The sequence below is a fragment of the Anser brachyrhynchus genome (genome assembly GCF_964034855.1).
Source record: "Anser brachyrhynchus genome assembly, chromosome: 4".
Classification (NCBI taxonomy): Eukaryota; Metazoa; Chordata; class Aves; order Anseriformes; family Anatidae; genus Anser; species Anser brachyrhynchus.
In genome coordinates, this window is record NC_137698.1 from 73,203,612 (window position 1) to 73,231,222 (window position 27,611).

The following is a 27,611-nucleotide window of genomic DNA, read 5'->3' on the forward strand; positions in this document are numbered from 1 at the left end:
GGCTGTCCGCGGCGCCGCCTGCTCGCTCCGTTGGTGCTCGAGGCCCCCTCCCCCCCCCGGGGTGGCCGCGGCGGTGCCTGCGCGGAGCCGGGCCCGGTGGCGGCGGCGGCGGCGGGGCCGGGGCAGGGCCTTGTGAGGAGGAGGAGGTGGGGGGGGGGGGGGTCGGTCCCGGGCCCGGTGTCGGCAGGAGGCGGCGGCCCTGGAGGCGTCCGCCATGGAGCAGTGCGTGACGGTGGAGCGGGAGCTGGAGAAGGTGCTGCAGAAGTTCTCGGGCTACGGGCAGCTGTGCGAGCGGAGCCTGGAGGAGCTCATCCAGTACGCGGGGGGGCTGCGCAGGGAGATCCTGCAGAGCGAGAGTACGTGGCGGGCCCCTAAAACCCCCCTCGCCCTCCTCACCCTCCTCCTCACCCCCCTCACCCGGCCCCGGCCCCGGCTCCTCGCCCCCTTCCCTCGCGGCGTTGGGGGGTGGAAAAACTCCCCCCAAAACCGGGTTAAAAATACCTCAGACCGGGGTTAAAAAACGGCCCGGGGGCGAATTTGGGGCGCGGGGCCTCCCCTCAGCCTCCTTTCGGCCCCCCCTCGGCCTCCCCTTGCCCTCCCCTCGGCCTCCCTGCCCCGCTCCCCCCTCAGAGGAGCCCCCGGAGCCCAGGACGTGAGGGGAAGGGAAGCCGGCCTGGCTGCTCCGTCCCCTCCTTTTCCCTTCTTTCTCTTTATATTCCTCGCTAACTGTTTTGCTGGCCGGGTTTGGAGGTGTGGAGGGCGAAGGCTGGAGGCAGAGGCAGCCCCCCGAGCTTTGGGTCTGTTTCGCAGCCAGCCCTGGGCGCCTGCGTGGGGAAGGTAGGGCTGCAAGGCAGGCTGTAAACAGGAGCAGCCGGAGCTCGCCGGATCCCCGAGCTGGGGGACGCCTGCCGAGCGCCGAGGCAGCCCAAGGGATCTCCCCGAAGCCATGGAGGAAGCGAGTTCGGATTAAAAGTAGGAACTGGCAGGCTCCAAGCCCAGACTCGAGGGCGAGCTGCGCTCTGTCGCGGCTTTCCGGAGCCTGCTCGTGTTTGGTTCGGAGCAGAGGTGTTTGTTTGCTGTGGGCTTGTGAGCGGGTGCCAAGCTCGCTCACGGGAGCGTGTGGTTCCAGGAGCATAAACAGGAGCCTTGTGGAGCTGCCCTGTGTGCACGGCGACCTGCACGGAGAGCAGATAGGGAACTCCGGCTCAGAGGCGACTGTTTGGGGTGAAATAACGGCCGGTCCTTCTGGTTTTGTGCTGAAGGGTGGCTCGATAGGTGCCTTCCGTGGTTGTCAGAACAGTTCAGGCTGGCGCGTTAGCGACGGTCGGTAAAATGTTTTCACAAACAGGTGCTGAACTTGCCTGGAAGGCTCCGTGGCGTGAGCCTCGCACTCGGATCGATCCTCGTGGGGCTCCGTGGGGCTGGTTTGGCAGAGATCTGTCTGCGGGAAGCCCGCTCTGCATCCAGGGCTCCTGCCCGCTTCGTAGGAACACAAAAAGGGGTCGTTGTGCTTCCTCCAGGCTGCTCCCCGGTTTTCTTCCTGGCTCAGCTTCAAGTTTTTGGGATTGTCTTGTGCTGGGGCCTTCACTTACCAAAGAAGTGGTGATCCTGTCCCCACAGAGAGCATCCCAGACCTGGCTCTGTTTGAGGCAGGACTCTAGGATGAAGCTGATGTGTTACTAGTGCGTGCTCAAGCATTTGGGAACTCTTTAAGTTTTGGTGTCTGTGCGTAAGCGGCTTTCGTGGGGGACAAAATTCTTATTTTGTCTTTAATATCTTGTGTATAAATTCCTAATAGGAGCAGGCATTTGCAGCTTTTACATCCCCTAACCTGAATATTTCTGAAAATTGGTGGGCATGGAAGCAGCCACACATCTTAACGTGGAGTTCGGGGGTCAGAACTGCAGAAATATCCTCGTGTAAATCATTTCAGAGGGGAGAGGAAAAAGGAAAAGGACAACTAAAAAACCCAAACCAACCACCCCTCACTACTGCAAGAGAGATCCATGCTGTAGGACGAGGATGGAGAGCAAAGATGCACAAGAACGCCTTAAATAGGCCGTGGGTACGGAGAGGAAGTGGGTGGAGAGAAAGAAATGCTCCGAAGCTGCTTCGGTCCGGAGGCTGCCCTGGGTGGTGGTGGTGGTGGTATTTTTCTCCCGGTCACACAGCCTCGTGCAGCTCCCTGAGCTGCCTGCGGGCTTGCTGCTGCTGATTTCTTCCAAGGGATCCCGAGTTTAATTAAAGCTGGAAGAGATGTGTGTGTGGGGGTGAAAACCTTGTGCGAATGTCCGGGCTTTTCCTGCCTTTTCCTTCTTCATTGTTCCGCTGTAGCTGTTTTTTCCCCCAATATGTGGTAGGGGACGGTGATCCGTTTGCCTGGGGTAAAAATACCAGCGTGTTTGGGTTCTAGATCAATGGGTTTTTTATCCAGGAAAAAGTGACTGTTAAGAGAACGTGTTTTATTTTCTGCCCACTGGGCAATGCAGATGAGGGGAGCGAGCGTTTCCACTGCGTTTGTTGTGTAACCCGACTGATCGTTTTTGTCTTGGGGGCAAAAGTCATGAGAAAGAAACCCAAAATCCTCTCTGTGACTCGAAATGCCCAGCGTAATACGTAAGCAGGAACGGAAATAACGCCTATTCCTGAAACGATTTTAGGAGGCCAGCTTCAAGGAACAGTTCAGCGAAATTTCACTGTTAATTTAGGATGCGTGAAGTCAAATTGGTGGCTGAAGGGGCTTCTTCGGTCTTTTTGTTCCTTGTCCGTTCACTGGGAGAAACGCGGAGCTCTCTTAGCCCTCTGCCTGGGAGATGACCCCTAGCTTCGTGGGACCGGAGGGGGGGAAAGTTAGGGCTTTTTTCTTTCTCCCCTCTCCTTTAAAGCCATGTCTGGTGCAAAAACGCTGTTACGGCTGCTCAGCCAGGGCTCGTGCGGATGAACCGGAGCTGTTTGCTTTCCCGAGATGAACCGGTTTTGGCGGGTGACAACTTCAGCTTCTTTTTGCCGTTGTCATCGACGGCCGAGTTGGAAGTTGGGACGCAGAAGAGGAGGCAGAGCATCGAGCGGCTGCGAAATTATTCCCTCCCCCTCCGATCGCAGCCTTTTTCTTTGTGAGGCTGGATTTCCTTTGCCCTCTCCGAGGCAGGCCGTGAGGAGCACGTTGGAGTAGTTGCAGTTTCTTCCTATTGTTCTGGGCTTGCCGGGCCTGCAGCAGCAGTTGGACGCGGCGAATTTTGCCTTAACGTGAAATCCCAGCGATGAAACCGACCCTAAAGCCTGCTAAAATGCAAAATGAGAAGGCAGCAAACGCGCTGAAAAAGTGGTTGGTTGCTTTTCAAAGCTTTCTTTTGAAGAGGTGCTTCGGGTTTTTATTTTTCGCGTGAAGGCTTTGGGTATGGAATGTGAGGAAATTATTTCTGGGCTGGTCTCCTACTTAAATTAGCCTTCCAGCCCAGCTGAAGGCCGCTCAGTCTGCGGCCCTAAAGGAAAAATCCTTCGTGTAGAATGGACTTTGAGGGAGGAGAGACCTCGGGAGGTAAGACTGGGAGATAGATTGTCCTTGTGTGGTGAAATTAAAACCAGAGAGAGGTCTGAAGTAAAGCACAGAAGGATGTATATATGTTTTTCTGACTGAAGCTCCTGAATGGTACCTGAGTTGTGGCATGAAGGTGCGAGGTGTTAGGTGAGAAGAGATAGAGAAGGGCTGGGGAACACTTCGTACCCGTTACTTTGCCCACAGCGGGGTCCTGCAGCATTGTGCTTGCTGGTTGGACAAGAGCTTAAAAATATCGTATTTTCCAGAGGAGAAATCTTACTGACCATCCGCTCCTTCTTCTTGTAACTCTTTGATGTCTGTGGCCAGGTCCTCGATGGGCCATTCATTTCTCATCTGCCAAGGAGAACTAGAGACCGACTGGCTGAACTCCTAGGGGCTATTCCCTCCAGTCAGGGAGCAGAAGTTTCATTCTTCTAGGCAGCTTCAGGGAGCTGTCTAGAAGAAAACCCACCCTGGAGTAGGGTAGGGGCTGTATCCCATTGTATTCTGTGGGGTTTTTGTGTTTCTTTGAGTTCCGTTTATTACTCTGCTGAACTCGAGCAGGATGCCTGAGGTATTTACATTAATTTTTTAAAGCGTTGCATTTGTTCGCTGTTACTGTGTACCGGACTGGCTTCCTAATGGGGTGAGCTGTGTCCTGTGCATCTTACTAAATCGCCTTTCCTCCTTTTAGTACCATTTCTTGTCTCCATGTAGGGCTGCATACCGGGCGATTTGAAGTTACCATTTGTTTAGAACGAAGCTGGTGATCTTTCTCTCTTCTTGTTTAGATCAAGATGGAGACCTGTCAGGGACGATTTCACTGGTCATGACGCAGTGCTGTAAAAGGATAAAGGACACGGTTCAGAAACTGGCCTCCGACCACAAGGACATTCACAGCAGCGTATCCCGCGTTGGAAAAGCCATTGACAAGGTATGCATGTTGTGGTTTCGGTGTATTATCACGCGTATTCTACAATGTGTGCTCCTTTTCAAAATTCATATTTGTGCTGCAATTAATCTTAATTAAGCCTTCCTGTTAATTACCGAAGTGTAGGATTGGGGGCAGAGGTTAGACCAGGCGAGGTACAGCGCTTGCTTCAGAACTCGTGGACAGAGGCCTCCTTTTTGGAGTACAGCTCCAATCTGTGATTTCCGAGAGAACACACCACGTAGGTACCGCTAGGCTTCGTAATCGTGTGTCATATTTGTGTAGCAAAGTGCTTCAATATCAATCTCAGTAAGAAATCTTATTTATAAGTACAAGTGGCATTTCTAATTAATCGCCAGTAGCAAATGACTTAAGAGACGTTCTGTCCTAGAAGGCAGCCCAAAAGCTGGTAGAATTTTTCAAACAGACGTTTTGCACATAATTCAGGCGTGTTGTCAGTTCTTAGGGCTTAATTTCATAAGATGTAGATTGCTTTTAATGGGAGGAGAGTGCGTTCAACTTCTCATGGTATCTGCAGCTACGCTGTAGCAAGTAGTTAATGTTGTGCAGCTTATCTTTGAAGCTTCCCGCATGAGACATTCTTATGTGAATTCCAGGTTCAAGAATAACTGGGATCTGAATTATTTTTGTAGGTGGATATTAACAATTCTTTGAAATAGCTCAGAAAAAAATTTTAGTGCTAACTGATGCTATATATGTACTTTCAGGTCATGCTTTTCTCCTTCTGTCTGTTCACTCTTACAAAGTAGTTCTGCAGGCAACGGTTCCTTTACTTGCTTTTTTGGACTTTTTTATGTAATACCTTCATATCAGAACATGCTTATGTTGTTAGGGTATTAACGTTTGGTGTGGGGTGCAGTTTATAATCTTATGAGGAAGACACTAGGAAATGGGTCTCTTCAGCTGAACAAAGACACTTGTATCGTGGCAGAAAATAGATTCTTTTGGTTATCTCATTGCTATCAAAGTTTAAATGGTAATCTCTTAAAGTATGATTTAACAGTAGCACAACAGACTGACAGAGTAGTACGTAATGCTGCATTATCGGGCAGAATGCCTGTGAAACTTTTTTTTTTGCTTCCATCTGTGATTGACCGTCATGATGGAGGGCTGAAACTTCGTACTGATAGCTTTAACCCGAGCATCACGGTTATCCAAAGCTTTAGGACGCATCTGTCTCTAATCCTTGCTGCTGTACCTAAACCAATTAACCAGAGTAAAAGCCCATCCTTATTATTGGCTTGAGGCCTGAAATAAATCTCTGTAATCTCGTCCTGAGGTTGAAACTTCCCGATTCTGCCTTGGCGAGTGGACTTTGTGTGAAGGAGCTTCCAGGTTTGGCCGTACCTTTTTCATTTAAATAATCTGATGAGGTGGAGCATCCCTAGGCCGTACAGAAAGGGTTCATATTCTGTGGCAAGTGGTGGCAATGTTTCGTAGATGCAAAGAAGACAATGCATGCAAGCTTAATAAAGTGTAAACTTGGGTCTAGTCTCCAAGTTGCTGTTTCAGTTGTCAAGTGCATTGTCAAGTGCACAGTTTTTGTAGTGTTGTTGCTGTCCTAACCTGAGTTTTATCTGCTGTTTTTATTTTAAAAAGGGTAGCTGTAAATGAAAGCATTTGTTAGATTTCACATACTTGGCTTTGTAAAACAGCAGGAAGGGACACACCAGTGATCTGCTGCGTGCCCGTACGGTGTCACAAGGGCTGCTTCAGTCCGGTGCTTAAAAATAAGCTCAACTCGCTGGATTCAGCGTGCTCGTTCCTCTGGATTCTCAGTCTTGCCTAGTGTCTGTAACGTTTACAACAAAAGGCTAGAAGCAGGAACTCTGTGCGTCCTGCTGCTAACGAAGAACGCATTTTTATGAAGTTCAGAGCCTCAGTTAGGATTGTCTCCTTAAATGTGAGCTGTTCAACGTGCAAGTCATTTGATTTTTACTACTTTTCACTAACTTGAATATCTTGAAAAAAAAAAACTTGAAAACATACCTGGAAATCTCAGTCCATTTGTCAAATAGGTATAATGTTTAAATCTGGGTGGAATTTAACACCTCCCTGGACAGTGACATTTGAAGGAAATAATCTTCGTATGCATTTAATGTGTTTTCTACCTGCTGCTGGAAAACAGGCTTGAAACCTAGTGGTGAGCTCTTTGCTGGCACCTGAGTCCCATAACCTGTGGGAATTGTCCTCCCCATGTTGCTTCCCAACAATATACTTAAACCAATAGAAGTAATTAGGTGTAATTTATGTAGTGAATCGATTCTTGACACATTCTGGACAAAATATTACTGCTCCCTGAATAAAAACGCTTGTTAGAATTTAAAGCAGCAGCCCTGGCTTTGATTCACGAGATGCGAGTTCTGCTTCTGGTGTTTAAATCCCCATCCGGCATTTTTCTCATTTATTTTATGGCCGGATTAACATCTCTGGAACAACAATTACGGTCGTTTTAGCTATGTGTGCTCAGGCACAGGTAAACATAACTCAGGGTTTTATTGCCCGCTTTGAGGTTGGGCAACATGCTAATCCTGGTGCCGATTTCGTGTGACACATCCAGGTGACAGCGGGTACACGTAGGATCGCCACGCTTCCTCCTTAACGAGCTTGGATTCTGAAAGAGCTTGCTGTATTTCCTGCTTGTGGCGATTTTGGGGTTAAATTCCTTTTTTTTTCTAGTGTCGAGGAAGAGGCAGACCTGTCTGTAAATTTTACTTCGGTAGGTATTTAATCGGTGTAGTTGTTACATAGGAACTTGGATCAGACCTGAATCTGTCCGCAGAGCTTGCCCTGAGAACAGGAGCTCCTCAGTCATTTAAAAAATGAACTTTGAGGTTGGCCTGAAATATTACTGGCGAAGTTGAAGCCTGAAATGCCAAGGCTTTGTGGATTGCTTTTAAATTAGCAGTTCCTCAAAAGTTTAGCTAATAAGCTGGGCTGTTTTTCGAGGCAGTTTATGTGCTCCCGATCTTTGAAGGTTCCCTTTTCTTCCAAAGAGCTTTTTCTTCTTTGAAAAGAAATGTTTGCGTGCAGTTTGCTCTGTGTTGTACCAGCATCTGCTCCACTTCCCGAATTCCTCATGCTGTTGTTGTTCAGCAGGTTGTTATCAGATAGCTCACCTGTCAGTCTCCCTGTAAATCACACGTCCGGGATGATTTGAGTTCATCCCCAAGCACGTTTGGTGGAGCAAGTAAATGTTTTCCCCTCTAGCAGCAATGTGAGCGGTGGTTAAATGCCTTCATTCAGGACAGCAGGTGGGATAACTGGTTAGCTCCTTACATTTTTTCCCCCCCCGAATTTTAAGCTTGTCTTTAAAAGGCCTACATTTTAATCCAGATTTTTTGGGAAAGCAAGGTTTGCCTCAGTGTAAAAAAAAAAAAAAAAGTATACAAAGAAAAAACCTTTACTGAACATAATTATATTGTTGTGAGGAGTAGGGCTAGATAAACACAGAGGCTTTGCAAGTTGAGCACTATCTTGTGAACCAGCAAACCGAGCAAAGAACATAAGCAGGTGCGTGGTGTTTGTGACGTGAGTCAGAATTCAGGAGGGAGGAACGCACAAAGTAATCTCAGCTGGGAAACTGAGGAATACGACTGTCCTTAATCCTTCGTGTCGTGTTATTCATCTGGAAGGTTGTGTGTTGGCCGAAATGTTCCATCGTGTGTGTCTCGGGTCCCCGTATTCCAACAGGTACCAGTAATGTGCTTTATGGAATTGCTATATGTAGCACGTAACGCTCTCCACTTCAGCACTAGGCTTCCTGGTTAGGCTCTTAAAAAAAGAAGTTGTTTCCCTGGAATAAGCGCTGACACGCTTCTAAGCTTAAAACCTGAGAAGTGTGAAATAAACTTGCTGGAGTTCGTAACTTGAGGAATTAATTTCAACTTGTGCAGTCTGGTTCAACTCCCCGTGCTAGCAGGGAGCTTGCTGTTAGCTCACAACAAACCAAAACCAAATCTTGGAGATGCGTAGTCACGAGCACGTACTGCTTGCATGACGATTGTGAAATAAGTAAGCAAGAGGGCAGCAGCAGTTTGTGCCGGGTGACTGTCACTCACTGTAACACTCACAGTCACTTCTTGAAACTGCTCGGGACCCAGTGGAGGCAGAGCTGTAGGGTCCCACATGTAACAAAGACCCCAGAAGTCATGACTTTAAATAAAAGTTACCGAAGCGAGGACCTGGCCAAGCGTGAGTTATCAGAGAACAGGTGAGGGGGAAGGAAAAAAAAAATAAAATCATGAGGTCCCCAGATTGTGTGATGTGACTTGAAGCCATAGCAGGTAGGTCGGTGTGAGTCGTTATTAACACCTTTTATGGTATTAAAAAACAAAACCACACAATTTTCAATGGGGTTTTGAGAAGTTTCTCAAAGCTTCTAGGTTTGTTGCTTCAGGACAAAGTGTTTTCTTCAAAATTACTTTGAAACGGTAGAGAACACAAAAACCACGGGGATACACGGCTCTGCAGTAGCTTCAGGACTGCAACCAGAAGTGCTGTATGTGCATATGCTGTATGTGGTGCCTGCTTGCTTTAGAAACAACTTGGTTTAAGTTAGAAGCTTGCATCTGAATGATTTGTAGGTGGTTCTGGCACCTCTGTCCCCAGGTAACCAGAAGGATAAGAAGATGTTTAAGGCACTGGTTCAGCTCAAACAGCTGGTAACTGCCCAGAAGAACAGAGCTGCTTATGGGGTTATATGAGTGCTAGGAGTTGAAGCTGGATGAAGAATAACTTCATTGATAATTTTAGTTACTAATGACTTTTTTTTCCCACCCCAGAAACCTAGGTGACAGAAAGGGGTTAAATGTTCTTGATACCGCCTCTGGTATTTCTTTAATGCCTTCTCTGTGGATTTATGCGACCTGCTAGTGGTGTTTGGAGAGCGATACCAGAATCAGCAGTGGTGCTGAACCTCAAAGGCTTCAAAGGATGGGCACGGAGAAGAACACGTATTTAATCTCCAAGACACTGATGTTTTCCAGCACGCAGCTTAAAGACGAGCAGCGTGACAGGGAGCTTACAGGTTGAGACACCCGGTTGGAAACCTTACATCTGAGACTTGGATCAGTGGCAGTGATCTAAATGCTTGTCTTGCCCCACCGTCTCCAAAAGATGGAAGAGAATTTGCTAGCCTGGGGTTAGGGTTTTCCTGGAGGTTTGCGAAGGGACTTGAAGGGCTTTGAAGTTGCGGGTGTGGGGATGAGGAGGCTGCCCCTTTCTCTGACAGTGCCGAACAGCATCAAAGCGGTTTCAGCCCCCGAGGCTGGCTTCTGGAGCGTGCTTAGCTAGGTGGTACCTGCTAAAGGAAAAGGAGCGAGGCACAGCCCTGTGTGCATTCACAAGGGAGCCCTTGGGCTGAGAGCTTGGTGGCTGGGTTAGGTCGGGGGGAGCTCCGGCACAGACCCTTGAGCCCTTTGGGTGCTGTAATGGGTGCGTTCGCCCTAAATGTGGGGATCAGCGTGCTGCTGACCCCTCTCTGCTTCCCTTGATGCATTTCTGTGCACGTACCTTAGAGGAACTCTTCATTGCTTCAGGCGAGGTAAACCTGGTATTCATGAGAGCTGCAGGGATGCTGTTCCCTACTCTTATTGGTCGAAGACTCTCCTTCAGACTTGATCAGACTCCTGAAACGGGTTAACAGGAGGCTCCTGAATGCTTCTGGCAGCGTTGCCCTGCACGTGTCTGTTGTTTTTCTGGTGTGTGTTTTCCCAAAACAGCATCTGACTTGTTGGGCTCCTGCTGCAGGTCAGAGGCACTGCAGCCCCGGGACGCACAGGGCTGGTCTAACATCGACCCACACTGCCTGCTCCCGTCCGTTCTGGAGCTGATGGTCCAGCTGTGTGCTGGCAGACCTTACACCCAGGAGGGTTTTGGCTAACCAGCATCACACTGGCTGAGAGCAAACCCGTAGGATCTGGTTGGCAGGTAGCTCGTGCAACCTCTGGGTTGATTTGAGGCGAGTGTTTGTGCTGGGTGGATGTCCCCGCGCTGTGCTGAACCCGTACTGCCACGGAGCCACAGCTAAATCACTGTTAATTTCACCAATTTCAACCGTTTTCTGGTTTCTGAAGTCCCTTCGTGGAAGGGAGCTGCAGTTAGCAGACAACGGGATCACGCGGCGAGCGATGCGCTGCCTGCTAGACTCCGCTCCTTCTGCAGGTTTGTTTTGGGCCACGGGTGAGGGTTTTTATTCAAATTAACTTGTTTGCACTGAGCATTAAACACGTTAGCGGTTAAAACCCGGTTTTATATCCTGGGTTAGGGTAAGCGCTGCTCTCATGCTGCCAGGAGGCGCGGTGCCAAGCAGTGCCAAGTGTTGCTAAGGAGTCGCTGTGACAATATTTTTTACTTATTCTTGGAATATGTCCGCAGGCCACTGGCCTAAAAATACCAGCAGTGGGATCATCAGGGTTGGACCCGTAAGAGATCTCTCAGATCTTCAAAGCTCATCCTGTTGCTGGTGTCTCGAGGTCTTCAGAGGATTGAATTTCATTGTCATTCGGGGGGTGGGGAGAAGTGGCATTTTCCTTTTTCAGCATTGCCTGCCCCCCCAGCTATGTCAAAAATCCTTGAGTTAAAGCTTTTACTTCCAATTTGGTGCGCTGTGGTGACAGTGATGCATTGATAACGCTATTTTGATTTTTAGCGTAGGCGATTTTGTTTTCTGTTCCCTATGCTTTTCAGTTTTCCCGTATGGCAAAAGCCTTTTCTGCAGATACCTCCTCCAGAAACGCATCGTGGTCTGGTGGCCCCTTTATTAGTTAACAAGATTTCTAATTTGCTAGCTAACTTGTAATTTGTCGGTGTAATTCCATATGCTGGGTAATATTCTGACTTGAAATGAGCAAGGCAAAGGATTCCTTCTGTACGCAGGAGATAATGAAGCAGCTGACAGATACGTTTCACGTCGACCACGAGGTAATTAAGGGCAAACTGAGCAACAGGCAGAAAGCACCCGAGCGGAGACATAGGTGTCGTGCATAATTAAAGAAAAACTACGTGCGGTTATTTGCTCCGACCTGTTAAATGTTTTAATTTGTACGTTTCAGAATTTTGACTCTGACATCAGCAGCGTGGGGATAGACGGGTGCTGGCAGGCTGACAGCCAGCGAATCCTCAACGAGGTGATGGTGGAGCACTTCTTCCGACAGGGGATGCTGGATGTAGCCGAGGAGCTTTGTCAGGTAACGATAAGTACTGTTGTTGAATGTTATCAAATATAAAACGTTACTCTTTATGACAGCATCCTTATCTGGATGTTAATGTTCCAGGTAAATACTGAAATTGTCAGAAAAACAGCAGTTGAATTACGTATTTTTTTTTTATTCTTTACCTAAAGTGTGGCTTTGTTTTTCAGGAATCCGGTCTGTCAATAGATCAAAGTCAGAAAGAACCGTTTGTGGAGTTAAACCGAATATTGGAAGCATTAAAAGTTAGAGTTCTGAGACCTGCTTTAGAGTAAGTCTGCTCAGTTTTTTCTCCATTTTTTAATTCTTTAATAAATTCTTAGTTTTTCACTTTAAATACTATCTTTGTTTGGATGCATCCCCGTTTTTCTCTGTGAGATCTAATTAGTGAGTGAACCTCTTTCTTCTCCTGTTGTCCCCTCTGCGTCCCTTCCCATGCGACACAGTGCTTAACGAAGGGTCTCTTCCTTAGGTTAAGGATCAACTTGAATCATTTGTGATGTTAATTTAGGATTTGGGGAAGAAACATCGCTTAGAGAAAACGCTGCCTGCCATGATGGTACTTCACCTTAGTTACAGTGAAACGCTGGTGAATCTTCTGCGCAAAAGTCCCCTTATGAAGGATACCAGGACTTAATAAAGCTGTTGGGTATCCCCAAGCCTTTTGGCTTCCCCCTGGCCCTGGGGGTGAGCAGAATCAGGATCAACAAGCTCGCTGTTCTTCAGGCTAGTTCCCTTTTTAGAGCAGATAAGGGATCCTGGGCTGGGAAGAGGGAGTGGAAGGACAGGTGTGTACTTTGCAGGCTGTTGATGCTGCTCACTAACACTGGGTCGTGGGTATGTCTTTGATAGGCAGTGTGAGAAATATCTCAATAATTTTCTCAAAGGATCTTCTTTGTTTCTGAGAGCAGGAAATATCTCTGTGGTCTGGGGGCTGGACTGAGAGCGTGATCTGTTAGTGGTGTTCCTTCTGAGCAAAATGATTGCGTTAGTGCAAGAGTCAGTGGATAATTCTGAGTGCTCAGACTGAACCAAAGTATGGGGGAGAGCATCTGAGGTGTTATTAATCAACCTTAGGCTAGGATATTTTCATGACCGGAGTAGGCTTTACAACTATTAGACACCTAAGCTGATGCTGAAAACGACAGTGAAGAGGGAAAGGTGATGAAGTAGCTCATGGGCTACTGTTTTATAATTTCCAGTAGTGGATACATAACTGCTATACCTTTTCAGAACAGCTTTTATTTTAAAAACGAGAAAATGCCAAACCAGCCCTCAACCTATTTTTAGTCTGTGGTTGCAAGACCTTTGGTAAGCCTAAGTTGGTCTCAAAAGTAAGAAAAAATAGAAGGTTACTAACAAGATACTGTTCTAAAAATAGAAACAGTGAAATAAAGCAGATTCAGAGTTTGTTTCATTCCAGAGCATAATTTGTACACTTAAAATACCTTTTTTGCATTATTTGATTCAATACATTTTCATATTAACAAACATTTTTTCTCCTTTTAGCGTGAACCTACGCAGGTGTATGCCAGTTCAGAGGTCATTGGCATCGCAAGTAACTGCGGGGGCACTCTGATATTCAAACCTTGGTGTTCCTGAACTAAATTCTGGATTATGCCTCTGGGTCACGCAAAGTTTGGCCCAAGTAGTATTCGAATATAGTTACACGGATGAAAAGCTCAGGTGGTTTGTTGCCTTTGAATTGGCTAACTGAAGGGAAGCAACACTGAAATGCCAAAGATGTTACAGCTGAATCAGAATCTGATGTCAGCGCATGAAATACCACAGTTCTGTAGTTCCAGTAGCAATACAGCTGTTGTAAGGGACGCGCTCTGAGGGACAGCACGCTGCTCTTACGGCCACCCACTTCGAGTCACCAAACTCATTTTATCTCAGATTAGCTAGGCCCTGTGGCTAACTCAAGGCAACTGCATCAGATCTCGTAGCTCCTGCGACGTGTTAAATATTCCTCAAACAAAGGAGAAGGCATGGTCCTTCTTCAAAGGAAGCCTTATTCCCGTTCCCCAGACAGTTGAGTGGATAGAGAATAGGGTGTATTGTTAGCAGAGCTTGCATGCGGGTTCCCCCCCCCCCCCCCCCCCCCCCCAAGCCTCATTTCTGTTTATAATGTCACTTTTCAGAGCGAAAGCTGTCTGCCCCTGGGTTTGCCTAGTGCTGGGCATGGATGCTTATGTAAAAAAAACCATGCTGGTTAGGGAGGACAATCAAAATGTGGTGAATGCACAGTTATTCCTCAGAAATTCTGGTGCTCGTGAACTATTTCACAGCACCGTATCGTTGTATACTTCTAATATTAGTATTAAATATATGACATTTCCCATATTATTTCACAGCAGACATGGGTGTTCAGGAGGAGTGGTAGAAACTGCACGGTCAGCTCCAGGAGAAAGAGGCCCTGTGCGAGAGGAGCTTGGAAGGATGGCGTTGTGCTTTGGGTGGAAAGCTTAACAAATGGCCAAAATTGTCATAAATACAGCTTCAGGGGCGCATAAAAGCAGTCCCAAACTGACCCGTTACAGGGCTAGGCTACTGACAGCGTTGTTGAAACAGATATAACCCAAACCATACTGTGATTCTATACCAGGTACACAAGGATTATTAATTACAGTATCATGAACCGAGAAGGGGGAGTGTATCAGGGTACCCATGTACAGTTGTAGAAGGTTGGGTTGAAAACAGTAACTGGGCTTTCTGGCTCTGCTGGTGCTCTGCAGTTGGTGCTAGGTTAAATTCAGTATTGGAAATGGAGCAAAAACTCGTTGCTCCTGGTCACTACTATCTAAAGGGAGCTGGCAGATTAATAACTTTTTTTTTTTTTAAAGACTTCTAATGTTTTGGTGGTGGAAAGAAATACCAAATTTAAAACACCCCCCCCCCCCATTTGTAGTTTTGTTTGGTTTTGTTTCTTTCCCTTCAGATTTTCCTACTAGCACAAATTCCAACACTTACTAATACCATACCTTAGAATTAAACGTAGTACAACTGGCCATAACTTTTGTTTTTTTCTTGTGGTTTTCAACTTAATTTTGCAGATGCTCAGTCTGGGCCTGCACACACAAAGCTGTGTAAGTTCTGTGCCTCCGTAGGATCCCCTTTATTTCCAGTGACCTTTCTCATTGGAGTTTGGTGATGGGGGAGGGAAGTCCGTAGATTCTTTGCAGATGGATTCGGGTTTTTCTGAGCCCAGGTGGGTCTCTGTGTGAAGTTGTGGCGGGAATGACGTGCAGGTTCAAAGCATTTGGCCATAATCTCCCAGGGAAGAGGTATCATCTTCTCATATGTCTGTAAAGCTGGAAGGTCCTGCTATTTGTTGGGACCTTTGGGACTTGGTTTAAACTTAATTTAATCTTTATTAGGCTTTGTGGGATTTGTTTTAATTAAATCCCATGTGGGAGCTAGAGGAGAGGTCTGTGTATCTGTGGTTTGTGTAGCGTACCGTACGTATACTTTAAAAAATTCAGATGGATTTGAGTCACAGAGTTAAAGGCGCTGTGAAAGCATCATTCCGAGAGGAGTTGGGAAGACACATGTTGTGATTACTGATGATTTTGGGCTGTGATAAGGGAGTATGTGCGTTGAATGTTTTAAACATCGCTTATTGCTTTTTGTTTGTTACAAGCCCTTTGAATAGGAACAGAACATCCTAGTCCAAACACCTCAGGCCTTGCTTCTGTGGCTGCTCCCTTCTGATAAAAATCTGTGCTGCCACTCAGAACAACAACAACAAAAAAGGAAGGCCTGCCTAACAGCTAATTTGGAAAGGCAGACTCTATCTCAGCAAGATGAAGCACCGTGCCACGTGGGCCTGTGGTTGTGAATATTGGCAGGGAGAGGATGGAGGCTCCTTGATGCCTCCCTTTTGATGCAATGCAGATTAATATCTCATTAATGGGACCGTGGAACTTCAACCTCATATTGATATATTAGTTTTATTGTTTGTTGATAATATCTTCTTGTCTTTCAGCTGCTTATTGGCTTATGGCTGTCGACTTCAGGCTCTAGTTTTCGTAGTTGGGAGTGAGCTTTATTGCCAGTAAACCAAGTTTAAACCATGGACACTGACCATTTGAAACAAATAAGCAAAAAGCAAAACCAAAAAGAAAACCAAAACAAACAGCTACCCCTCTGTCCCCCTCAACAAACAATAATAACAAAAACACACAAAACCCACATGGTTAGTGAGAATATGCCTGGTAGAGATGAGTGTTGGCAGTCTTCTGAGGCTGCTCATCTGAAATCGCTAGAAATAAGGGGCAGGAGGGTTTGCTCTTGGTTCAGAGGCTACGTTTTTCATGCTCTCTCACTGAAGGCTACTGCTGCCATTGGAAAGCCTGCCCAGTAAAGTCAGACTCCTGACGCTTTCAAAGCAAACCGAAGGTAGACTTGGCTTGTTAATGGTACATCTTCAGGCTAGTTTTCCTTGAAAGCTTTACCAGTACTGTAAGAATGCTTAGTTTCCTTATTTTAGTAACGATTAAAAGGAACAGAAGCCTCATATACTCCTGTTTAAGGGACAGACTACTTCACTCCTTGCTAAAAAGTGAAAAGCTCCTCTTTGCTTGATGGGGCTCCCACAGTGCAAATGGTATAACTAATTAACACTAATGAGAAACAGATGTGACTGAAGAACACAAACTTGAAGTTCTTAAGAGGAAAAGATTGGATTGATTTAGGCCTGACTAAATTGAATTAAAAAAAATGGATAAAACCTAAATAATATCACTTTTTAAAAATGCATTAAAAATCCAGTTTGTTTTTATTGGTGCCTGTTTAAAAAATTCGCCCATGTTATAAGGGAGCCAAACATTGGAGTCGTCATGGTGAAGGAGACCCAGAAAGTGAGAAGTATTTTTATTGTCCAAGTTGAAAATAACACAGAAAGCAAAGTTTAGCAGAGCCACGTATGGTATTTAAATGAATTTTGCTTCCCCCCCCCACCCTCTCAGTGTAAGGTTGTCTTAATCTTTTTTTCTTTGTTGCTTCCATGGACGTACTTCCCCTCTCCAGGGCAACATACACATGCACGTAAACACAGTGGCCGAGTAGAAAATGTTTGGGGAATGAGGAAGTTGGAAAATATGTTGTTGAAAGGCTTGGTCAAACCTGTTTAACATGCAGCAGCAGCAGGCTATGTGTAATTGTTAGGATTTGGTGACAGAGTGGTATTCATCCAAATACAGGAATTAATTTTGAATATTTCTCCCTTGTGTTGTGACCACGTCAGCGTTGCCTTCCAGCCACCGAGTCCTGAATTCTGCTGCCGTGTGTTTGTAGACAGAGGCGAGCTATACAGCAGTCCAAAAGTACTGCCACCCTCCCTGTGCTGTGCATGCTGCAGAGCTCCTTACTTGTAAAAGCTGCTTACTTGTAAAGGGTCTGGCTGTTTTGTGGGCTCCACGCAGGCTAACAGGAGCTCAGGGAACAGTCATATTCTTCTTGAAATAGATGTTTGATAACTGTAATAATTTCATATCGTGTAGGCTGACGTTTAATTACTCCCGTGTCATGTCCCTTTGTACCTCCTCGTTTCTTCCAGGTGGGCGGTATCCAACAGAGAAATGCTCATGGCACAGAATAGTTCGCTGGAGTTTAAGCTACACAGATTGTATTTCATTAGTTTATTGATGGGTGGAACAGCAAATCAAAGAGAAGCACTTCAGTATGCAAAAAACTTCCAGCCGTTTGCCCTAAATCATCAGAAAGGTGAGTAGGGGTTTGATCACACTGAGGGGAATAAAGCCCTTGGATGTGGCATGTGGTTAGGAAAATACAAATCATTTTCCAAATGTGTTTTAGTCCATTATTTTCGTTTTATTAGAGGCTTCTTATGTATACATTTAATATGCATTACTTGAATCCTTATGACCTGATTTAAATCCCCTTTTTTTAAAGAGGGTGCAAAGTTATATTTTAATGCCTACAAACCTTCTTGAATTCAGGGTTTTTGACTTCTTAAGTAGCTACTTGGATTAGTTATTAGTATAGTTACAGTAGCTGCTTAGATTAGAGATCTGGAATAGTCCTGGTGTCAGGGTAAAGTGTTAAAAATGCACAGCAACATTCTTGGAGTAGTCATCTGCTATTTTCTGCTGCGTGGGGTAATATAAAGAGATACCAAACTTTTGAAACAAAACAGTGCATATTGAATCCAGCATAAATCCTTATTTTTAGTATGCTGTATGTGTCAGAAAACTTCAAAAATGCTAGTTTGCAATTAGTCAATAATACCCACTTCAGCCTCTTCCTGGATGCAGAGCCACAGTTCGTTCGTTCTTTTGTGATGAGTATGGTTAATTTAAAAAGGCTGTATCTAAAAGCTGCTGAAAGCCTGCAGAGCATTAAAGTAAACCCTTTCAAAACAAATTAATAGGCAGCATGCAGGTGCTTGTAGGGGAGAAGAGACCCTCCATCTTTTTGTAGTAGACTGGAGTTCTTGTAGACATCTGTTCTGTGATGGCTGTAATTGTTTTTTGCAGAGGTGAGGATATGTGTTACTGATTTGATGTATGTGCCAATTCTGCCTGTTTTCCTTGTAAAAGCTAAAACTGTAGACGCTAGCTTTTATTTATAGTATGAAATAACTAACTATTCCTGGTCCCTCGCAGATATTCAGGTTTTGATGGGCAGCCTGGTGTATCTGAGGCAAGGCATAGAGAACTCTCCGTACGTTCATCTATTAGATGCAAATCAGTGGGCGGACATCTGTGACATCTTCACAAGAGATGCCTGTGCTCTTCTGGGTCTCTCAGTTGAATCACCTCTCAGTGTTAGGTATGCTGCTTTTCGCTTGCTTTTAAGACCAGGTATACAGTGTTTTGGCCTCTGTTTCTTGTTGAGGACAACATAAACAGCTTTTTGACAAGTAGCCTGATCTAGCTTGTGTTAAATAAAAAGTATGATAATAATTGTCTCTCAAAAGATTTGTGAAGATTAAAATTCAGATATTTCGGTTTGCTGTGCTTTCCCAGCTTATGAGGAAGCACCTATTCAGCTCAAGAGGAAACGTTCACAGGTGGAATTTGGCTTCTGTAGTTTAGACATTAGTGTGAAGGATGAGGGTGGCAATCAGCCATTTATTTCCACAAGCGTGTGAAAACTGTTCCTGCTGTGTAACTGCAAAGAACTAAAATTTCAGCCATGATTCTGTCAGCACTTGATCATCTCTCTTTTTAATCCACACATTACTTTACCTGTCTTCTCCGTACGAGAGTGTTCAAGTGTTATGTTGTGATACTAGCCGCTAAAATTTCCAAATTATTTACTGGACCTTATTTGCAAAGAAGGAAGAAGCACTTTGAAGCCCAGTAGCTAATCTGACAAAATGCAAATCTGTTGGAGGCTGTTAGAAATGTTAAGAAAAAAAACAATCTAATCTCCTAGCTTTTCTGAAGATAATGCAGATTAGCTGCTATTTTTCTTTTGGATGCCAATTGCCTGATGTCTTTATTTCTATTTCAAACATAAAATGGAAAATATATTTTATGTATCTTTTGGGGAAAGATTTAGTACTTATCAGAAGCTTCGTTACAACTTCTTTATATAAATTTACTGTTTGAATGTGAATATTATTAGACTTCTGTGCTTAGTTTAGGGCTCTCTTAAAATTGTCAAACCTTCTGCTTCTCCCGTTTTGCACTACTGTCATAAAATACAACCAAACCAACAGAGGGCTTCAGATAAAATTGTCTTTCTTGAATAAATTATACCCATTTCAGGGTTTTATAGATACAAGTATTATTAGATACCTAAAATTTGCTTTTTACTTTTCATCTTTTTCCTGTTTCAGTGAAATTAGTAGCCACCATTTCATTTTCATTGTGCATGCGTTGACACTAATGCCGCAACTTTCAGTGCAAATGTCCAAGAGATTTTCAGTGGAGTGGAAAAACCCTTCTTACTGATGTGTGGATTTGTTGGATGCTTGCTTTGGGCCTAGTATGAAATCGATTGTGCTGAAGCTTATTTACTGTATAGGTGGTATCAATACTCTTGTCATAAACAAGACCGTTCTAAGCTGTGGTGACCTTTGTGTGCTACAAATCCTCTAAAAATTAAACTAGCTTAAAGTGAGATCCCTGTTATAAAATGTACTGCTTTCTGGAACAACAGTAGTGGTCACTTTTTTTTAATTATTATTTAAAAAGGAAAAAAATCTGATGGGTTTCTCCAGTAGGCCTTTCTCTAAAGGCGTCACGGTCTGAATTACTGTGTGGAGTCAGTGGGGACACTCTTGTTGTACCGAGGAGGCCGTGGTTCAGGGTCTCGAAGGACCGCAGGACATCAAATTGTCATTTGAATTTACTATTTCCTTAAGTTGGCGTACCCCGATAGGGCTCTTCAAGAGATGTTTTCATATAGAGCCATAAAAGCAGTAGTGCTTTTTATTTCCACAGATTTTTAGAGCAGCCAGTTGACTGGCAGGCTTCAGGCACGTCCCTCCCAAGTAAACTAGCCAGAGTGTTGTTGGAGAGACATAAAAACAAGTATCTGGAGGGGCAGAGTTGAGAGGAAGGTCGTGACTTCTGTAGACAATAAAACTTGCACAAATAGTAAAATAATTTGCCAAAAACAGAGCAGGCTGATACCAAGATCAAATCCTGTTTCTGTTGCTGCTGATTTCCAGGCCTGTAGGCCTGTCACTGGACTTAAATTATTGTCCGTCAAAATGTGGGTTGAGATGTGGAAAATCATGGTCATGCTTTGTGTTGTAACAGAGGGAAATACTTCAAAATCATGTGGTAATTTCTGGAAACGGGTAGCTCTCAGGGCAGGCAGAAGTGTTGTTAGGGCACTGGCTTGGTTCAGTTGTTTATTGCCCTTCTTGTTAGTCACGGCAGGTTGTGCTTTCCTTCCTTCACTCACCTTCCTATGATTTTCTACTTCTGTTTTCTTGATTCAAGATGAAGGTGGAAATGCATGTTTCCTTACATGGTGTAATTATGTATTATTAGAGGATTATCAGTTGTGTGTGCACCTGTGGGTTACTTGTTAGACTTCATGCAGTCCTCCATAATTGTGATAGATAGCCAGTACCTGTATGAGTTCATCCGATGTTTTCCTCCTGTACACCTCAAATCAAAATAGGTAGCATGGAAAATCACTTAAATTACAAGATTCAGAGCAGGTGTTAACTGTTTTCAGTACAAAGCGTAGTGCCTTTGGGGTCCTAACCTAAGAGGCAGGCTAACTGATAGTCTGCCCCAGAACTCTTGCTCTTGAAAGGTACTTAGAAGTCTGGACATGAACTGAAAGACACGTACAGCGCTCTTGTATCTAAAAAGCTCTTTAAAACAGAAATACAAAAAATGGTTCTTTCCTAAAAGGTACATTATCTTAATATTTCCTTTTTCTGCAGTTTTTCAGCAGGGTGTGTAGCGTTACCAGCTCTAATTAATATCAAAGCAGTTATCGAGCAAAGGCAGTGCACAGGTGTTTGGAACCAGAAGGACGAACTACCGGTGAGTTAACGCTGAGCTATTCCAGGGCACATTTCTGATGGGGAAATACTGTTTTTTGTGCTGAATGTTACAGGATGTTACATTTGACTGCCACCTCCAGCAGCTCCAGGGCTTGACGTTTCCTCCTGTACAGAGACCTGGGGATCTCTGTCCTAGGCTGGTGGATGTGGCTGTTTCCTGTTTGTAGGTTCAACCCATGGCAAAGCTGAGCATGAATCACACACCCACACACACACAAAGGCCACTGGTATGACCAGCTATGCAGCCTGCCACAGACAAGGCACTGTCTTCAACAACACCCACGTACAGGGCTTGCATAAAACATAAGCACACAGCTGAGTCCCCTTCCTCCTCTGCGGCTGGTAAAGATTGAAATTCACTGGTGAAAATGCACATGCACACACACCACACTGTAGTTTCACAAACACATTTGTGGACCCTTGAGTTTTATACCAGACTACCCACTCTGGGAAGGAAATACATCTCACAAAGAGACATTAATTTCCTCTGGCTAGGCTTGAGCTCTCCGTGGGCTGCTTCTCATTGACACTTTATCGTGCAGATAGGAGGTGAAAAATGTAGGGCTACATCTGGGGATGTGGGAATTGAATTGGGATCCAAAGCATTATGCTTCCAGCACAGCTCTTTTGTATGAGTTAAAATGAAGTTCAGTTGTTAAGAAACCCTGTTTTGTAGCTGTTACAAGGTGTGTGCAGCTCTCCAGTGACCTGCTCCTGTTTTGCAAAGAAAACCTATTTAGTGCAAATTGGGCATGAACTGAATTAGCCTCATCGATTGTAGATAGAAGAGATTCATATATAGTATATAGCTTCAGTGCACGTGGTATTTTTTTATTTTTCTTCCCAGCTGTTTTTCTGTAACACTGAGAGTGGAACCTCCAAGTGTAACAGTTCCATGCCATGCTGTCCAGACAGGAATGTTTAACTAGAAAGTATTTGGGAAAAGACTGCTGTCAGATGCAGATCGGTTAATAGGTTTTAATATGCCTCCTTGCATGTTCTAAACTTAATGGTCTCCAGTGTGTACTGCTAAGGTAGCATGCGGATTGGAAATCTTTATTTTCATCAAGGAAAGGTAGAGATTAAGTAGCATGAAGAGGTTATATTGTCAAATTTTGTCGGAGACTAAGTCTGTCTGAACAGAATATTGGTCAGAGCCTGGAGCTTCAGCTACAGAAGCTGAGATTTTTGCAGTTGTCGATCCTTTCCTGAAATCATGGACACGTTCTTTTCTATTTGAGATGTCATTTTCTGAAATCATTTGGTACAGAAAAACTCCTGCCATCAGGACCAGTGTTTTCTGTGTTGGTACTGAAAATAAATTTCTGGTACACTTTAATATTGATGGGACTGGTAGGTGCTGGGGGAGTCTTTGAGGAAGCTGCAGAACATTACCATCATCAGTCCAACGGCGTGTTGGGGTGTGCTGTTTCTCTTTTCTTGCCTTCCCCCTTAAATGAGATGTGTCATCTGAACCACTTTGGAAATCACTGGCTATAAAGTACAGAATGTCTTGGGTCATCAGCTCAATTTTCCTGCCAGAGTGCAGATCTGCACTAAAAAATGCACTTGTCTCTTGGCAGAATACTTTGCTTTCTTGGGGGTGGGGAGAAGCAACATAAATTACCATTTTTAGATCACAATTAAATATTTTTTGGCTGGGAAATTGTCAGGCATCAACACAATGGATTTTGCTGCCTTCACAGCTCAATTATGAAATCTGTTAAGGAAGGGCCATGACCTAAAGGGATAATTGCCTGGAAATGTAGTTTCCCAAGATAAATTGTTGTCTTTATTTCTTTCACAGATTGAAGTGGACCTTGGTAAAAAGTGCTGGTATCATTCAATATTTGCCTGTCCCATTCTCCGTCAGCAAACAACAGATAACAACCCACCTATGAAATTAGTCTGTGGTCATATTATATCAAGAGATGCTTTGAATAAAATGTTTAATGGCAGCAAGTAAGTACCATTTTTATATTCCAAGCAAAGTATAGACAAGGACAAATGTTAAGATTAGAGCATGGCATTTGGGGAAAGCTGAGTCCACAATTACGTAATTGTGGGAAGCTTGTAAATCTTGGGCTATGACTTTGAAGCCAGATAGCTGGGTTAATATGCTGGAGAATAGCATAATAAACCCTCTGATGTTGTAGAAAGTGAGATGACGTGAAGGAAAGTAGCAAACAGTAATTTTCCAAGCTGCAAACACCATTGTGTTGTCCCACATTCAAATAGAGACTTTTGCGCACACACTTTTTCACTGGGAGCAAGGTTGGTGATGGTTGAAACATCACTTTAAAAAATGAAGGGAGTGGGGAAAGTAAACCTCTGGAGGGGAAATACAGCTTAGTAATTGAGTGGATAGTTAACTATCACTCCTTCTTAGATATCAGTGGGATGCCTATGGGCTTTTGGAAGGGAGGAGATCTGAGAGGGAGAACTAGATGGATTTCCTTCAGGAAGAACCAGTGGTAATTTGGATTGAACGTATGCAGCTTCCGTGAAGGCTGACAGCTTAATTTAGAGTTCTAAGTTGTTTTGTGAAATCCATTGTGAAAATAAATGACGCTATGACTAAAAACATTAAGTGGAAAAAAATAGAAGCATAAAGGTATGCTTTCATAGGTGACTTCAGCCATTTTAAGCCAGTAAAATCTCTGCTACATTACTCTGGTCCCCGATCATTTATTCCTGATGCTTTCATTCATCAGCTTCAGTGACAGGACAGCTCTGATAAAATTAACTCTCGGGGATGAAAAGCCCAGACTTCGAGATGGAGAAAAATACATCAATCCTAGAAAAAAATGTAGAGAGCAGATGGAATTGTATCAGTGGAGACCTCAGCAGGAAGGCCAGGCTGACCTATTTAGCCACAGCCTGCAGGAGTAATCTAAATCTAAGCGGGTTGTAAAATCACAGCATTTTGGGAACCAGGAAGTAAAACTGACTGGATGTTAATCAAGTCAAACTGAAAGCTACCGGCCTGTTTAGAACGACTAAAATACAACAAACTAACATCAGAGTTTAAATAAAAGATTAACCACGAAGCGTAATTTCTTGGTATTTAATGATTCAGAGGTGAATGGGTAAAAGGTGAGGAAAATCCATAATTAGAAGAAAAAGTGTGATATGGTAACTTCTAGCGGAGCCTTAGAGTACGTTCACTTCATGCTGCGGGGAGAGAAGAGGAAGGACTGTCACCGCAAACTCGATACCATTGTGATGGAGGAAAAAGTTTAGTTCTTAGTTGTTTCAGCAGTGCAAAGTCTCCAGAAAGTGCACGGCTACTGGGCTGCTTTCTGCAGGACCGTGATTCTAACACGTTCTCTTTGTCCCCAGATTAAAATGCCCCTATTGTCCGATGGAACAGAGTCCCGGAGACGCCAAACAGATATTTTTCTGAAGAAAAGTTTCCTTATGCAGTTTGTAAGTGACGCTCTGAATTTCAGGTGCATTTCAGGAGAATTAAAACACACCTGTTCCATTTTATGCAGCAGACTGAGGACTCCTATGTTTGTATAAGCTAATGCTACAGAAACTTTGCCAACATTTAGTATATACATACCAAGTGGAAATGCTACAGAAATATTATTACCATAGGGCTTTACCTATACTCTTGGTCTCCATACCTGATCAAGTTACTACACCAGCAGTTGTCATTCGATGCAGGTTTTTGTACTTAATTATATGGTGACTTTTTACTTTTTAAAGGCAGAAATTGATCACCTCCCCCATTTGTTTAATATTCTTCCTGCTATCATTCTATCGATAACTGTCACCTTAGAGAATGTTTGTGGAAAAAGTTTTATTTCCTGTAATGTGTATATAATTAAAGGTAAATACTTCAGAAAAAAAAAAGTTTGATAAACTGAATAGTGGTTATAAAACTAATTTGTATTTTTTTCGCTGAAAAAGCTGTGATATATTCTGAGTTTTTCTTTCAAGCATTTTTTCAACTTTTACATAGAATTCAAAGTAAATGTGCATATATATAAAATATATTAAATATATAGCCCTGAGGGGCTACCCGTTAAAATCCATCACTAATTTATAAGGGTGGTGTGTGGATAAGTTACTACTGGAACAGAGAGGGAATAGGAAATCCTGTTCCTTTGGTTTCATGATCAAGAAATGTTTGTGTAAGAGAATATTCAATAAAACGAAATTCTGAAGTGGAAATGCTTTTAGTTGATGACATTTGCTCTCTGGCCTTTGTAGTCATGTTCTTTGAACTTTGTATTCAGGATTAGGCTATAAATGTCATGTTGCTGTATAGTTTAATAGTCATTATAGTGTGCTATTTATAAACAGTTATCAAAACCAAATAAATTGTACAAGTATTCATTGTTAAATGGGGGAAAAGCATGTTCTGATGCAATCTACTGATCATGACTCTGCACTCGGCAGAATTGCGCCCTACATCATATATTAGGAGATAGCAATTTTTCTGTAGCTTAAACACTTTGCTTCTAGCCTTGTTTTTGTAGTAGATTATTACTGCCATTGCTACTTTTTCTGCTAAATTTGTCATATTGGTGACTAGGTAAATTTGTACTCATAAACAAGATGTAGATCATGGCAGTTAAAATCTTTTCTAGTGTGCATATATTTGTATTTATTGCACTGTCCTATAGTAGGGCAAGCAGCCATAAGGCATGCGAAGCTACATGTAAAGTTATATTTCTGTATGTGTAGTAAAAACAAACAAACAAAACCAACCCAAGCTTACATGGTTGAATACTGACACACTGGTTGAATGCACTAGCACAATGCACTACAGAGAAGACCGTCTTTGGGAAACCTACACCTTTTGCATTTGTTTGTCGCCTGCCTTGAGAGACTGAGTTGGACTCTATCGGATCGGTGGCAATGGACTGCCCTAACGAGACATTAAGAGGAGCGAGTCGAGGCACACACATTTTAAACTTTAAATGTGTTTGATACGTGTGGAAAAATGCAGGCGTGTGACTTTCTGCAAACCGTAAATTGTATTCACACTGAGTTCAAAACAACTGGGTTACCAAATGGTAAATCAACAATAAAAGGGTGAGGATATTATTTTCCATGTAGGTTTCCTAGTCTTGCTGAAATTGCTTCTAGTCTTTTCTTTGGAGTGGAATTGCTTAATGCTTTGGATTTAAATGAAATGACATGTGGACTACTTAAACAAAAGAAAAACGAGTGTAAGTGCTGCATCTCCCTTTCCGTTCTGTCACACTGGTAGTTTTTTGGCATTGGTGTGAGCTTAGGTTCGTGTTGGTAATGCCTCTAGTGCAATTCTTAGTGTACAAGAATGGCAGACATAAAAGGTCACGATGTTAAAAATTCAACGTACATATTAGAAACATTTTTAATACAGAGTGATCCTGTTTCCCCTTTTAAATAGCTCACTATAGATAAGTAGCTAATTCACAAAGCTGGCTGTTATCACAAGATCGTTGCAATTCTTCTCGCTGTCTCTGTGGTTACTTAATAATTGCCTGCAGTTTTGAAACTCCACCAACAGATGATGCTAGCAGTTTAATATAGAACGCTTATGTGCGTGAAGTAAGGGGATGCTGTGCCGGGCTTTTGTGAAACGCTGCCTACGTTTCGGCTGTTACAGCCATCCAGTCTGCCCTCTGCAGTGACGCAAGTTGTCTCCTGCTGCGGCCTGATTTGCTTCTGGTAACCAGAGAAAGTGCTTGCACAGGGAAAAGGGAATAATGACAGGAGGTTTTCAGACTTAAAATACGGTTAGCTGGTGTGTGTACACTTAACTACTGCAGCTTGGAAACATCCATGGTAGAGTATTTGATTTTAAATACCTTTAAAGTTTGAAGCACTGCGGTGGTATCTGGGCTCTGTCCCTATCATGCTCTCATACCATATTCTCAAACTGTTAACTTAATCCCTTTGCAGCGGTCTCAGTAAAAGGCTCGTGCTGCACATGGCTAGAGGGACAATACTCACCTGACACAGCGAGGTCTGTGTCCAGATCACCGTGCAGCTGCTGCGCTGGGCTTGCAATGCTGCTTTCCACCCTTCTTTGCAGACTGTGTCGCAGCACAGCTCTGTGGTACCAAGTGCACCGGTGATGCAGATGGGCTTTAAGTCAAGGTTTCTCTGACCACAATTCTCTGACAGGCTTAGCTTCTGGGTGCTCTGTCGTGGGTGTTTATAAACAACTTCTGTAGCGTTCGTTTTATGTCTTTTGATAGACTCTGTTCCAGCCTTTGTACCTGTCTTGACATAGCACTGCAGATTTCCTATTTCTAGTGGGGCTTGAAGTCTGATTTGTCAGGAAACACAATCAAACCTTAAAAACAGGTACTAGGGGATGAAAATAGTATAGAGCCTGTTTGACCTTAAGTGGTTGTTAAAACCTATTGAGCGCTTTCAGAGTAACGTGACCGTGTCACTGTGACAAAGCTCGTGTCCTTA

General features: G+C 44.0%; 1 protein-coding gene across 2 annotated transcripts; it reads left to right on the plus strand.

Moving 5' to 3' along the window:
• RMND5A (required for meiotic nuclear division 5 homolog A) lies at nt 1-26,246 on the plus strand. 2 transcript variants are annotated; one of them, XM_080592227.1, is made up of 9 exons: nt 1-356; nt 4,330-4,472; nt 11,546-11,680; nt 11,854-11,954; nt 17,244-17,410; nt 18,313-18,478; nt 21,063-21,165; nt 22,993-23,147; nt 24,528-26,246. In XM_080592227.1, exons 1-9 carry the CDS (start codon nt 215-217, stop codon nt 24,589-24,591), a joined length of 1,176 nt encoding a protein of 391 aa, XP_080448353.1. In that variant the 5' UTR covers nt 1-214; the 3' UTR covers nt 24,592-26,246. The 2 variants fall into 2 exon arrangements, with proteins under 2 accessions (XP_080448353.1, XP_080448354.1); XM_080592228.1 differs by having other exon boundaries at nt 158-315.
• The last annotated feature ends 1,365 nt before the right edge of the window (nt 26,247-27,611 follow it).